The following is a 15561-nucleotide window of genomic DNA, read 5'->3' on the forward strand; positions in this document are numbered from 1 at the left end:
CCCTAAAAACGGGTAGAGCGTGCAACATGTTCCCAAAGGTGAACTTATCTTTTAAACCTAGTACATACGGTGAGAATATCGGATGAATGATCATCTTTTTTTTTTGTTTGTTTGTTGCTAGTCTCATCAAAAATGAAGATGTTACTAAAGTTATGAAAATTCTCGTAAGGCAGAATACAACTTCGGAAGTATTGTGTTGTATTTTTATGTTTTTTGAGCATGTGTGGTCTTGGTCACACTTTTTTTTTTTTTCTTCAGATGAATACTGTACTGGTCAAACGAAAATCATTTGTTCTGTTATCATATAAGACCGTACACAACAAAGGAAATTACCTTCAGAACTAAGGGACTTTGAAAACACTGTACTTAAATCATGTCACACTTAGTAAAAACAAGATATTTATTGAATTCCAATAAAATGGTGGAAAAGTACTTAACCACCATATGTTAATACTTGAACATGTAATTACACATATGTGATTTTATTAAAATTGATGTGTACATGAACAATGGTATATCCTGCTAAAGAATGCTGACGCACTTCACAGTTCACATCTGCTTCATCAGGGACATCACGGGACCATCTAGATTTAAAATAGAATTTTGACAGTACAAACAATATAATCGGGAAAGTCTTTACAAACAAAGTATATGCTAATCGTTTACAGCTTACCACAACATCAATCAGAACCATCTGATAACCGTTAGTCCTCGAGAAGATGCAACACAAAAGGCCTCAAAGACCCCATCCCCATGAAGTATAGGGGAGGGTGAGCCGAACACTGGACCAAGTAGAAGGAAAAGGAGGCGACGGCTACCATCAACCGTATGTCCCCAACTACAATACTATACACTGAGTAAACATATGCAATATATCTATTCCACAGCCTAAGCTGTAATACACTGAATAAAAATAAAAAACAATATAAACAGCTCAAATTCAAAACCCTACATAAATTATAATGACAAAAATATTAAAATTAAATTATATTGAAAATATATTTAAAAAAATATATAAAAATCTCACTCAGAAAATAAAATCAAAAAAGTGTCCAAAGAAAGATAAAGTCCTTATTCCCAAAAAACTGTGTTTCGACCAAAAAAAACTTCTCCTTTACAATGTGCTTCCACCATCCACCAGTGCTGTACCAACATAAACCGCACTCACCAGATAATGGTGAATTGCACGCCTTTTAGGACTTTTAGGGATCCTATACCCTTCTTTTCAGCCTCCAGGACTCCGTACCACCACATAGGGCCTTAAGTATTCCTTCAACTCCCTCCCGATTTAGCCTTCCAAACCAGCTCCACAGCAGTGTGAGAGAAAAACATATATAGCGTAATACTGCTAATAACCACATAAAGTGCTATAATAATACCAGGCCACTCACATTTCAAAAGATAAAACAAAGCATTTGTTTATTGCCTTCACCGGGTTTTCATATTTCCCATAGCATCCAGGACAACATCAGAAACCTCACAGCCTTTTTGCAGAGGATGACAGAGTGTTTCTCAATCAGAAATCATATGAGGGGGAGAGGGGGACCTTATTACCCTCCAAGAAGAAGGAGGGGAGGATGGAGACCACCTATGTTCCATCAAGACCCTTATTGGCGAGATGCAGAGAGGGCAAGAGGAAAAAGAAAAAGGTCGATGTGAATCAAGGGATATTCAATCTTCGTGATTGTGTTTTAAATGATGAGGAAATGAAGGTTTTATCATTGGGTTTGAAATTTGCACCGGACAAAAAGCTTAATAAATTAGAAACGTATATTGACTTGCATAATTTTATTAGAAAATTGAATCTTAAGAAATATTGGAATAATAAGATTAAAAGGGACACTGAAAATGTTAGCTCTGATTGAATTGATGATCCACATTCAGGTATTAATAGTGACAATTTGGGAAGAAATGATAATACATATTTGCATACGAAGTTGAGAAACAAATCTGTATTTAATCCTAAAATAGGGAATAATTGTTGTGTAGATGCGTTTAAAAAGATGGTGGAACATGATTTAGAGAATATGTCTATTGCATGGTTAAGAATGAAAAAAGATCTGATAAGAGGACTTCAAAAACTAGAGGAAAATAGAAATATTGTAATCAGGCCAGCAGACAAGGGTGGGGGGGGGGTTGTGGTATTGAATAAGAGTGATTACTACACAGAACTCAATAGATTTGAGTTCTGTGTATATGTGTATATATAAGATCTAAGGCAAAACTTTATTGATTGTGAAAATAGTGTGGTACCATATACTTGTTGGAGAATGTGAAGGAATTCCAAGGTACGGGAGCATAGGATGACGGCGTGGCATAACACTCATTAAGGTCAATTTAGCTATGAAAAGAGGGGAGGGTCTTTGTTAATATATAAGTGGCTTGAGACTGGTGGTGTGTGTCTTTGAAAATGCCCGGTCGGTGGGCGAAACGCGTCGACTCACTCATGCATTCTATGCATGAAGGTAAAAAAAACCCTTTGTGCAGCATCACCCCCAGCCCCCCCAAATACCTAAGCCCACTCTCGATCCAACGATGTGCACTGAAGTCTCAGCTATCACAGGACTCCCTCTTCTCATTGGCTGAGACAGAAGTGGGAGCCATTGGCTCCCACTGCTGTCAATCACAGCCAGTGAGCCAATGAGAAGAGAGAGAGCAGGGCTGAGCCGCAGCTCCGTGTGTGAATGGACACACGAGCAGCAGGTGCCCCCATAGCAAGCTCCTTGCTTTGGGGGCACCTGACAGGAGGGAGGATCCAGGCTGTGCAAAACCTCTGCACACAGCAGGTAAGTATAGACATGTTTGTTATTTTTTCTTAAAAAAAAAAAACCAAGCCTTTAGAATCACTTGAACTTACCTAAGTACATAAGAATTGCATTATAACAAACAAAATTAAATAAGTAGTAATACATTTAAAAAAACAATTCTAAATAAAAGGTTCAAAGTGGTAGTAAACTTTTTTTTTTTTTATTTTACCTACAGGTAAGGTTATAATAAAACTTGCCTGTGGGTAAAATGAATATCTCCTAAACGTGCACTGTTTAGGAGATATTCTCTTTTTTAAGCCTGCACATGCGCTCTGAAGGAATGGCATATCCGTGCCGTTCCTTCAGAGCTGTGTGCTATGGTCTGGGATTCTTGGGACTGTCAGATGGCCGGAGCTTGCGAACCCAGAAGGAAGACTGGTGAAGATGGAAGCCTATACAGCTGTGACAGTGCGCCGCTGGAGGGCTTAATTTTAATGTTCGTTTTACATAATGTGCTAGTATGCGATGCATACCTTGAAGGGAACTTTTTTATTTCTTTTTTCCCCCCTTTACTTCAGTTTACTACCACTTTAAATGTAAGTGCAGTCTTCAGACCAGGGTGATGAGTTTTTTTTAAATTATATATCCCATCGGGCTTCTTGTCTCAAGATTTTATCAAAATCGCCCCCCTCTAGGGTCCTGATAGATCCTATAGAGGGAGAAAAATGAAGTAATGCTAGGGTCATATCCATGCATTAAACCCACACGTTTGCCATTTGGTGTATATAACAAACCTGCATAAATATAGTAAAGATGATCCTGGACCCTTTGTTATCCCAGCGCAGAAAGCCCCGCAGGTACAGGTCATTAGATGGACTATCCCAATAGTCTGACAATTAACATAGTGTTTAGATTTCAAAGAGCCCCCATGGCAAAGGGGAAATAGATTCCCTTTTCGAATCCAGGGACAATAATCACATCCCCCACGTCCAAAGTTCCCATTTCTGTGAAGGGAAATCTCATGGTTTCGGATGATAGAAAATGACTGTGAACCAAATTATCATGGAGGAACTTACTCCTGTGAAACGCCACCTCAGGGCGATCATGAACAAATTTAGAAATGGTCTCATTTCTCAGGAAATGCCAGTTGCACATAAGGACCTGGGAAAATTGGTCCTAATGAGCACTGAACTTAGTAATAACTTTTTTAGTAGCGGAGTTGGTCCGAAGTTTGAAAAGAAGGTCATGTCTTCTCTTTTCCATTCTTTGGCCCTCTGATAAAATTTTTTAAGAAATCACTTACTGTATCCATGGGCCAGTAACCTATCTCTGAGTTCTTTTGCCTCCATTTCAAAATCTCTGGCACAATGCAATGAAGGCCAAAGCACTCAGAGATGGGTGGATTTAGTAAAAAAAAAAAGCTTCATAAATAATCGGAGGGCCAAAGAACGGAAAAGAGAAGACAATCTTATTTTTGAAACCTTGACGTCACAAGCTGGCTCGGCATCAGGTGGCGTTGCGGCATCATATCCACTAGGGCCATTTAGGGGGGAGAAGGTGGCGATGGCCCGCGCTACTGCAAGACTTTCATTCTGACTGTGACGTCAGTCCGCAGCGGTGGCACGTCCTCACTACATCCTCCAAATTTGACCGAAGACCGTCTAGACTAGTGTCTTGGGTAAGCCCTCAATGTTGCTGTTGAGGGGGTTAGTCCTGTGAAGGGGTGGTGATATTGCAGATGAGCAGAGGGCTATGGTTGTATAGACCTGCTGTCCTTTTTTTTTTTTTTTTTTTCCCCCTCTACTAATATAGATGGGCTTGTATTGGTTTCCACCTGGTCTTCTTTATGGAGGACTATTTGGGCCCCTCTCTATATGGAAGAGGGCTTTATGATTGCATACTTGCTATTTCTTGAGCCGTCATGACAATAGGAGGCCCCAACTAAGGCAGCATGCATTTGTGCTCCTACTTTTAAAGGTACAGGCATTTACAGCTGATGATTTCATTATTACTATTATAATACATATGGATTTCCCCTCCAGTAACATCTTAGGCCGTGGAATTGGTATACTGAGTGCGTTTACTCTGTGTATTGTATTGTAGTTGGGAACAAATGATTAGTGGTAGCCCTCACCTCCTTTTCCCTCAATTTGGCCCATTGTCCGGCTCACCCTCCCTTCTACTTCAAGGGCGTGGGGTCTTTGAGGTTCTTCTCAAGAACTAACCGTCAGATGGTTCTGATTGATGTTGAGGTAAGCTGTAAATGATCAGTATTTACTGTCTTTGTAAAGACTTTTCTAATCATATTTTTTTTTGTACTATCAAAATACTATTTTAAATCTTTTAGATGGTACCACGATGTCCCTGATGAAGACATGCATATGTGATTTTAATAAAATTTATGTGTAATTACATGTTCCAAGTATTACCATATGGTGGCTATGTACTTTTTCCTCCATTTTAAGTACGGTGCCTTCAAAGTCTTAGTTCTAAAGGTAGTTTCCTTCATTGTGTACTGTCTTGGTTTACTGGGATGTGGCACCATGCGCCTATTCCCTGACATGTGGTAAATTTATTTTTGGACTGCTGTTGTACAAGAAAAATTTTCGTGCTTGTCCCTTTGGATATTTTCACATGAACTAGGTTTTGACAAGCTCTTGAAAGTTGTGTATGAATGATCAAATTATTGGACGATCATTCTGAAAGCAGTATTTTTGTTTGATTTTCTCATTCTGTGTATGAGGCTTTAGAAAGCACTGCATTTAGTTGATCAGTAAATGAAAGCCAAGCTAACGTTTTCAAAAACAGCATTAGCAGCCTACTCATTCTCTCAGTAGAAGGTTCATTTTAATGTAAAAAAAAGTTCAGTTCAATTTCACAAACTGCACATACTTAATATCTTTTAATTCCCCAGACATTGCATTTGTTTTTGGGAGTGAAGCATTGCAGCACCGTGTAAGCTCCAATTTGCAACTTGGAGGACTCTCCAATCCCTATGTTGACTGTATTGGGTGCCTAAGCAGCCAATTGCTAAATACCTGTGCTGTGAAGAAGAGAAGTGAATCACATTCTCTCCCATACCTGAAAGTCCTGGATTTTTCATTTTGTTTCCCTGTGCAAATGGAGAGGTAGGGGAGCCCTGCACCGACAAAGCACATATTCATCTTAACGTAGGATATAATGCCAAGCTACAAACCACTAACCAATGCCATCTCCTTTGTATTTTTATTAAATTTGTACCATCTCTACAAGTATGTATAGATTAGGATCCTCCTCTGCACCTTGGTCATGTTTTTGTACTTGTTTTCATATGGAGTTTGTAAATTGCTATTTTACTAACAAGCTGTACCTGACGGATGTGAGTTAAGAATTGCCTTTTGAAGAGCATTGACACTGCAAGTGATAATCTTATATGGTCCATTGGACCACTAGTCAAACCGTTGGATATTGGAACAATTTAAACTAGATACTGTGATTAGGAATGAAGTCATTATATCAAGATATTGCAGTGGCTTCTACTAGGATGGCACAGACAGAGTAACCATCATCATCGAGTCAAATGAGGACTGAAGCGGGTACAAAATCTGCTTAGGCAGTTTAATAACTCAAACTTGGTTAAGGGTGAAAATCCGTTCCCATTTCCCTCTTTGACAGGTCTGTCCTATGTTAGCAGGGGCAAACTCATGCTGGTTGAATGTGTCAGATGTGGGTGAAATTGGTGTATGGATGGCTCGGGCTCTAATTTTTAAAGTGACAACATTGTCAAATATTGTTTTTAAATGGTGTTTGGAGGATGGTTAGACTTTGCTAATTAAGTTTAATGTATATTTTTTGATATTCAATTTATTAATAAAGTGGAATTACCTATGATACCACAGTAGGTCCTTTCTAAAGCTACTTTGTTAGAGGTGGCCTCTTTGGTCTGCCTTATTTTTTTTGGTTTTGTTAGCTGGATATAGCTTTAAAGGACCCCATCTTAACTAAGATGTGTCAGCAATAGGAGTATAAAACACAGGTTAAATTGAAGTAACTATTTCAGCTTAGTTTTAAGGTATTAAGTCTGCAAATTACACTATTTTTACTATTGTAGTGTACTTTTTAAATAAAGCATAATGATAGTTATCACATTACAACCCTGTATTAAGAATTGCATCAACAAGGGGTTATTGTCTAATTCTAGGAAGCAATTAAATATCCCTTGTATGGCTAAGCCCTACCTTTAGATACTAAATCCTCCAGGTTTATTGGTTTGACAGCAACCCTGTGACTGATGAGTTGTTTTTAAAGGAAGATCTGGCCTGTAGTGGAATGTCATGTTTACTGCTTGCAGTAAAAGTGGAGGCTGACTCCAACATTCTCTCTCATTTTCTCTCTCATTGAAAGGATGTTTGTAGTTGGAATTTTTTTGACACCTTTACGGCCCTTTGTTCTTTCCAGCTCCTAAGTCCTGTGTTGCCATCAGTATCACTCATTTATGACTTCTTGTACAACAGTAAAGCTGAGCGATCTCCTTAGATATCACCTACACACTGTCCAGCTGGGAGAGGAGAACTTTAATTTGTATGTGACTTGTATGTATACTGGATACTGGCATGTTCTAACACAAGCAGAATTAGGGGCAATTTACACATTATCCATTGCAGTGTGTTATTATACACGCATTATGTTGCACATTGTATGTCATTTGTGATGTGCTGCATTGTGAACTCTACTGTGGGGTGCAGATATAGAGAAGGTTCGTTGTGGTAACACACAAATGTGAATAGGCCCTCAGTGTAAGTTTGTTTTCAGTGTATAATTAAAGATTACCTTATTCAGTTCTATTCATTTACCTTTGAGAATAAATTTAGGGGTTACCAATACATAACCCAAATTTACCTCCAAGTCTCTCTTTTCCATGTTTTTTCTCTTTTACTGTGTTCCTGTATATTGTAATACGTTATATTTATGGAAACATGTCCAGTTGTGTGTTTTAATTAAGACTGTTTCTCTGTTTAATCATTCATATCTAAAAAAAAAAACCACAATTTTGTTCTGTAAACCTATTTTGTATTTTCAGGCAATTATAATGGGGGAAAACAAACTGAATTGCAGCAAGATGTGTGATAACTGTGTGGATAATATAATTCTTTATGATTTACAGTCAGAAGAGTAAAGATAATTAAAGGTTACTTTTTAAAGATCGGATGTTGCTTTCTGGGAGCTTTTGCAACTTCCCCCCCCCCCCAAACCAAACTACATGAGCACCCCCTCTTCCCAGCTGCTTACTTGCCTTACTTTCAGAGCAACAGCCTACTACGATCTTCACAGATTGTTCTGACAAAAATTTCTTTAATTCTGGATGGTCCCGCATCTTGTGTTCCCATTGACTTGGAAGGAGCTGTATATCAAGCATCTCAAGTCAAATCAATGAGTACTCCATGCCTTGTGGGGTGGGTTGATGTATATTTGGTTAAGATTGATAGGTCACAGGTGTCCTATAAATTGTATCAGGTCAAAAATGTTTCTAGTTTTGGATAGAGTGAGGGTAGGGTTTTTAGTGCTACCCAGGGCTCTGTTTAGAGAGAATTTACCCCTACTTCCTGTCTTGTTTCACCAGACAGGAAGTGAGGGAAAGTCTACAAAAAGGACACAGAAATAATTCTAGCCCTAGCCTACTTTATTATACTAAAGAGTTTTGATTTCTGTCTGTGTTTGTATTAAAAAGTTCCTCTCCCTTAAATCTCTTTAGACAGCAGTAAAAACTTGACAGGGATTATAACCCTTTCCTTCTGTCCAAAATTAGGAAAATATTTTTGGTTTGACATACTCCTTCACCTTTGTTAAAAAATTAATATAACATATATGATGGCTATACAGGCCGTTTTATTTAATGCTATTAATATGTTTTCCATTTCAGTCTGCTGCTAACAATGATTTTCCTAATTTGGGGGGGGGATCAATTGTTTCCTTACAAACATGGGAAACATTGACAGCAATGAAACCACTGTATACGTATTTCTGCTCATGTGACTAACGCAATGCCTTTCTTAGCCCTTCTTTTTCCCTAACACTAGTGCTGAGTATAGCAGGCAGTCATTGCCCAGGAAGTAGAAGGTAAAAATGTTGTTTGTTAAAATCCTTGTAGTACATATTCCTGCCCGGTTCCAAGAAATGCATCCATATAGCTGTAATAGAACATTAATAGTATTTTGTTATATGTGGTTGTTTTTCATCTAACCATCTGTTTTCCCCACAACAGATACTTGCAGTGACCTGAACTCTGAGCTGCAGAGGGTATTAACAGGCCTAGAAAATGTGGTGTGTGGGCGAAAGAAGAGCAGCTGTAATTTAACGGTGGCAGATGTGGACAGACATATCGAACAACTCACAACTGCCAGCGAGAACTGTGACCTGGCCATCAAGGTAATAAATTCAGTTTTCTGTTGCAAAGAAATTTCCAGTATAGCTGAATTGCCTGTATTAAAATTTAAATTAAATACTTAATCTATTCTACTTGCAATTATTTTTTTCAAGTGGTTATTTGTGATGATTGTAATGTTGTCTTGGATCTTGTTGGAATATTATTAAAAACCTATCTCTTCAGGGAAGCCTATCCCGCCTTCAGCTAATAATGGAATCTTCTATTCCTCCTATCAGTTCATCCCCCACAGTTATCTTTTGTACCACCAGCCCCTCCCTCTTCGATTGTAAGTTCCAAGGAGCAGGGCCCTCCTAACCTTTTTGTATTGCAGTGTATCGTTGCTGTATTGTTTCCCTTTATATTGTAAAGCACTGAGCAAACTGTTGGCGCTATATAAATCCTGTATAATAATAATATTACATAGTTACATAGTCTGGCTGAAAAAAAGACAAAAGTCCACCCAGTTCAACCAAAAAAACAAAAAACAAACAAGTTATAATCCTATACACACAGCTGATCCAAAGGAAGGCAAAAAACCCAGCAAAGCATGATCCAATTTGCTCCTGCTGGGGAAAAAATCCTTTCTGATCCCCCAAGAGGCAATCAAATCTTCCCTGGATCAACTTTACCTATAAATGTTAGTATCCAGTTATATTCTGTGTATCTAGGAAAGAATCCAGGCCTTTTTTAAAGCAATCCACTGAGCTGGCCAGATGCAAATCTTGAGGGAGTGTATTCCACATTTTCACAGCTCTCACTGTGAAGAAACCTTTTCGTGTTCGGAGATTAAATTTCTTTTCCTCCAGACGTAAAGAGTTCCCCCTTGTCCTCTGTGATGACCTCAAGGTGAATACACTAAGTTCACTATATGAACTAATGATCTATTTATACATGTTGATCATATCTCCCTTTAACCTCCGCTTCTCATGAGAGAATAAATTCAGTTCCTCTAATCTTTCCTCATAGCTGAGCTCCTCCATGCCTCTTATCAGTTTGGTTGCCCTTCTCTACTTTCTCCAGTTCCCCAATGTTCTTTTTGTGAATTGGTGCCCAAAACTGAACTGAATATTTTCAGATGAGGTTTTACTAATGATTTGTACAGGGGTAAAATGTACCATATTTTTCGCTCCATAAGACGCACCTGACCATAAGACGCGCCTAGGTTTTAGAGGTGAAAAAAAATATTCTGAACCAATGGACTGCAGACACAGTACAGGAGATGACCAGAGACTGCAGACACAGTACAGGAGATGACCAGAGACTGCAGACACAGTACAGGGAATGACCAGAGACTGCGGACACAGTACAGAAGATGACCAGAGACTGCGGACACAGTACAGAAGATGACCAGAGACTGCGGATACAGTACAGGGAATGACCAGAGACTGCGGACACGGTACAGGAGATGACCAGAGACTGCGGACGCGGTACAGGAGATGACCAGAGACTGCGGACACGGTACAGGAGATGACCAGAGACTGCGGACACGGTACAGGAGATGACCAGAGACTGCGGACACGGTACAGGAGATGACCAGAGACTGCGGACACGGTACAGGAGATGACCAGAGACTGCGGACACGGTACAGGAGATGACCAGAGACTGCGGTCACGGTACAGGGAATGACCAGAGACTGCGGACACGGTACAGGAGATGACCAGAGTCTGCGGACACGGTACAGGAGATGACCAGAGACTGCGGACACGGTACAGGAGATGACCAGAGACTGCGGACACGGTACAGGAGATGACCAGAGACTGCGGACACGGTACAGGAGATGACCAGAGTCTGCGGACACGGTACAGGAGATGACCAGAGACTGCCGACACGGTACAGGAATGACCTACACTTTCACACCTCAGATCAACTTCATTCCTGCACCTTCACACCTCTGATCATCTAATGCACGTTCACAGCTAAGCTCACCCCAATTTTTGCTCCTTCAGGTCTCAGATCAGCCTCAATTCCTGCCCCTTTTGGCATAAATGGATCAGGCCATTTCCACATATGCTCCAGAAATGAACACCAGTCAATGCTCCAGTCAAGAGTCCCAATTCCTGCAGTTTCTAATTCCTTTCTCTAAGGTGGTAGTTACCAATATCTGTTCTGATGTTGTAGTTTCCAATAGAAGTTCTAAAGTAGTAGTTACCAAACCTTGTTTTAAAGTAGTACCTTCTATTTGGACACCATTATGAATGGCAGTGGCAGGAGTCTGCTGATTCCTGCTGCTTTTTTTTGACACCAGTGAACTGCTAGCTGCAGCCACCGAGCCTGTACAGTACACTTTTATGACAAGCTGTCGGCGGCCATAGCTATTTGTGGCTGTTCACACAACCTGCGATTATCTCTGGTGATCGCTGATGAATGTGCACAAAGTGTGTTTTCAGCAGCCATCTCCGCGGGTAATTACTGACTGTGTGAACAATCACGAATAGCTGCATCACCCAGTAACCTGTCATTATAGTGTACTGTCCGGGCTGCAGCTAACTGCTCACTGGTGGAAAAAACAGCAGCAAATTAAATCCTTCTTTGCACTGAGTTACTCATAAAAGGTTTCTGTGGAAGGGGTTAATAGCCATTTGAAGATAAACCTCTCTGGCTATATCCCCTCCAAGCTGAGCCAGGTGCATGGATGCTGAGGGAGAAAAATGTTTGGACGGAGGGCAGGTACACCGATGGTAAAAGCCTGGCCATGAGCTGGCTCAGGCTAAAAGCGTGCTTTACCACAGAGGAGGAAAAATACTAAAAATAATTACCTTTTCAAAGTGAGGACAAGCGGCCTGGGGAATCTGATTCTACAGAGCTTCAGTGTGTAGAGAGCAACGCAAAAAACAACACCAGTAGGAATAGAGGTGGGTGAACACCAGCCGCGCTGCTTTCGTTGTATGCAGCCGCAGGCCAGCTTTGTTTGGGAGGTGGGTCTCCCAGGACCAACCTTGGGTGCCGTCCTTCATGCTGGCGCTAGTGCTGGGGGTTGCCTACCCCTGCCTTAGACGGTATACAGTAGGCAAACAAGAAGTAATAGCACATTGTAATATTAAGGATAGTTACACTTAAAAGAAAATTGGTTTCTTTTCTTTTTATTGAGTTCTCGTGAACATGTTTGGTTGTGTTGTGAAAACAGGCCAGTGTCAAAAGGTATCCTTTAATAAATCAGCCTCATAAAGTTTAACATGCATGGGAGAAAATGCAGTGATATTTTGAGCATTAACAGGTCATCATGGATTTTATGATGCTGTTGTCTATTCAGCTGATAGCTTTGTCTTGTAACTTTTTATGTCAACAGACAGTAGAGGAAATAGAAGGGGTACTGGGCCGTGAGATGTATCCTAACCTGGCAGAAGAGAGGTCACGATGGGAGAAGGAGCTTGCTGGACTTCGAGAAGAGAATGAGAGCCTCACTGCTATGCTATGCAGCAAAGAAGAAGACCTCAACAGGACCAAGTCTACGATGAATGCTATTCGGGAAGAGCGAGATAGACTTCGTAGAAGGGTAAGAGCAGTACTCTTTACTGCATGTACAGGTCACTGTCACAGTATAGTTAACCATATGCCACAAAGTTCATAGGTTTTCTGTGACAAATTTATGAATAGATTGCAACCTTTCTTATGCAAAGTGTGCACAGTGTTGCAGCTTAGAATTAGTAATGCCATAACATTGAGTGTTGACTTTGTCATAGTACGGCCTTTTAGCTGTTTTTTTTTGTACTTTGATATCATTCCTTGGTAGATCTCATGATATTTACTTACAATTGCCGTATGAGGGTTTTTTTCTGATAATGGCAGAGATTGAGGAATATCCTACAGGATCTCTGTAGGAACAGAAAACATGCTAAAGAGAATTTCTAGGGATTTCTTTGGAATAGTAATAGCTTGTGCTGGAGACAGCGCTGGACTGACTGGATTTGGTCAATGCAATGGTCCTGTATGGGTAATCGTGTGGGGGGAAAAAAAGGGAATTCTTTCCGGTGGATAGTGCCCAGTGATGGATGGTGGCGATGAGCTCTCTTGGGGATTGGGCTGCTGCCTTTTCTGTGCGACCTTATGGTCATTTCAGCATGTTGCCTTGGATAAAAAGAAAGGAGTGTCCAAGTTCTAGAGAAATGCAACTTCTAAAGTATGGTTCATAGACGTTTCTTAAAAAGTAGCAACACATAAGTCAACCCAGCGCTTTTCGGTGGAATAGACTCCCTCCTTCTTCAGGGCTTTTGTGGCGTGCTATTTAATGGGAACAATTCCCATGAATGGTTTTGTTTTAATCAAGGTTTCAAAAATTAGGATGGCAGGATGCCAGCTTTAGTTGCATAGGCAGCATTGGTTTGATGTACGTGTTGCTACTTTTTAATAAACGTCTATGCACCATACCTTTTAGAAGTTGCATTTCTCTGGACACTGGGCACTCCTTTCTATTTACCCAAGTCTACATTGGAATAGTAATAAGCACTTCTAAAAGTGTACACAGATACTTATTACTTTTTTCTTTTTGGCTGTGATTGGGGTGGCCTAAAGTATTCCTTTTTTAAACCAGGAAAGTTCAAACTGAGTATATGATTAAAATTAGATATCTAAAGATAGTCGTGCAACATTGTGTAAAAATCCTTCTCTTCCTGTAAAAGTCGACTCTGAACCCTTCCTCCTGCCTTTTGGCCAGTAAACCTTCCTGTCACATTAAAGAACCATTAGAATTGGGTAGGGCTTAGATGCCCATGCTCAGCAAAAATGAGGGTTGAGTCAAACCGCTGCCTCTATATATATATATATATATATATATATATATATATATATATATATATATATATATAGATATATAGATATATATAGATATATATATCCAGATCTAATGACTGGTTTGACATGTTATTAATGAGACTATTTTTTATGCATTTGGCCAGTTGGAATAAGGATTGGCACAACCTTTTCTTAAAGCTTATTGGTTATCTCTAAATGAAATGGAAGTTTTACTTTTAAACTGTGTACATATTAGTTTCCTTTATTTTTTGCATTGGACATCCTAAAGTAGTATCACTAAATTAATATTTCATTACTAGATTAGGATTTCCTAGCAAACTTTGTTTCCATTTTATTTTTTAACTTGCCCGCTGCTGCCTGTGACAATCGCAGCGTCAGACCCCTGACCTTCTCACCAAACTCGTGACCGAAGGACTAGCCAATCTAAAACCGCAGTGTTGCGTGCGTAACAATGCCACGCCCAGCTGCACCCGGCACACAGATTTTCCAGCTAATGGTCCACAACCTGTGTACTGGCAGCCTGAGCGCAATTGTTACTGGGTCAGGTTAATTACACAATTAACCCTTCACACTGCCACCACCTCCTTTTTGAGAAAGAGGAAACTCGGCAATATCAGCAATAACACTATGATGGTTGGGTAATCGTCCGTATACCACTGTCACCGCAGACAGGTTATACAGAGGGTTAAACACACATAGTAGCGCACTTCAGCGGCAGGAATTTGTAAGTTGCATTAAAAACCTTTAGAAACAGTTCAACACTCTCAGAAATTTCAGAAAGTAAGATTTATTACTAAAAGGTCAAAGGGGTGCAATAAAAATATTTACAGAAAAAGATGTAGCCTATATATATATATATATATATATATATATATATATATATATACACACAGAGAACAATAGCACAGCAAAGAGATAACAAAAAGGAGTTTAGGTAGATAAGTACTTGCCAAAAAGCCTTGGGTTAAGCAGCTTCAAGTCTCATAAGTCAAAAGGATTTCTGGGCTCTCACTCAGTTTCGATGTTACAGTGAGACTCTGTTTTCTCTCACCCCCACTCCAAGCATAACAACCCTTTTTCTACAATCTCAGCAGGGTGTCTCCTTACAACAAAGAACCAATTGCCTTATTTGGGGAGGGAGGGGTAGGTGGAGCCTGAAGTTATGACTAGAAGCTCTCGTAGCTGCTATTATGATCCATAACTTTTCCTAGGTACATGTAACAGGCCACCCGCAGGTAGATTAATATGCAGACGCATCTGTGGAACGGTTAGATATGAAATATACACTTGAATGGTTCAAGAGATATACGTTTCTGCTTTTCTAGGTATGCCAGCTAAGGGGTGTCACATACCAGAAGAATGGCCTCAAACTGAGCCTTTCGAATATAGGCTCCATGTTTAGGTAGTTATGTCCTACGTGAAGATCTCAACTTATATGAAAAGTGAGTTTTTAAAAGTAAGTCTGTTTTTACGACCCCCTTGGAAGGTCTTTTGAAGTTCAGTGAGGGACTCAGTTTATACTTTTACAATGTGCCAGATTGCACAGTTTCTTAGACAGCGTGGCACCCAGCTCATGAGGTTTTATAGCTCGGAGCTTCCTGCTGTGCTTTGGCCGCCTGTGACCCTTCTCATCACTCAGGCCACATGTCACTGTGGATGAAC

General features: G+C 40.0%; 1 protein-coding gene across 2 annotated transcripts in view; it reads left to right on the top strand.

Annotated features, from left to right (window-relative positions):
- The window catches only part of MCC (MCC regulator of Wnt signaling pathway), a 540260-nt gene that overhangs the window by 400738 nt on the left and 123961 nt on the right, over positions 1-15561 (top strand). For both annotated transcript variants that reach the window (XM_089684729.1, XM_089684730.1), the window contains 2 exons: positions 8989-9152; positions 12437-12643. In XM_089684729.1, coding sequence (XP_089540855.1) covers positions 8989-9152; positions 12437-12643 — 371 coding nt within the window. The remainder of the gene's footprint in view (positions 1-8988; positions 9153-12436; positions 12644-15561) is intronic.

Source organism: Staurois parvus, unplaced genomic scaffold (assembly GCF_062004578.1).
Source record: "Staurois parvus isolate SC_StPar_1 unplaced genomic scaffold, SC_StPar_1.0 ptg000354l, whole genome shotgun sequence".
Classification (NCBI taxonomy): Eukaryota; Metazoa; Chordata; class Amphibia; order Anura; family Ranidae; genus Staurois; species Staurois parvus.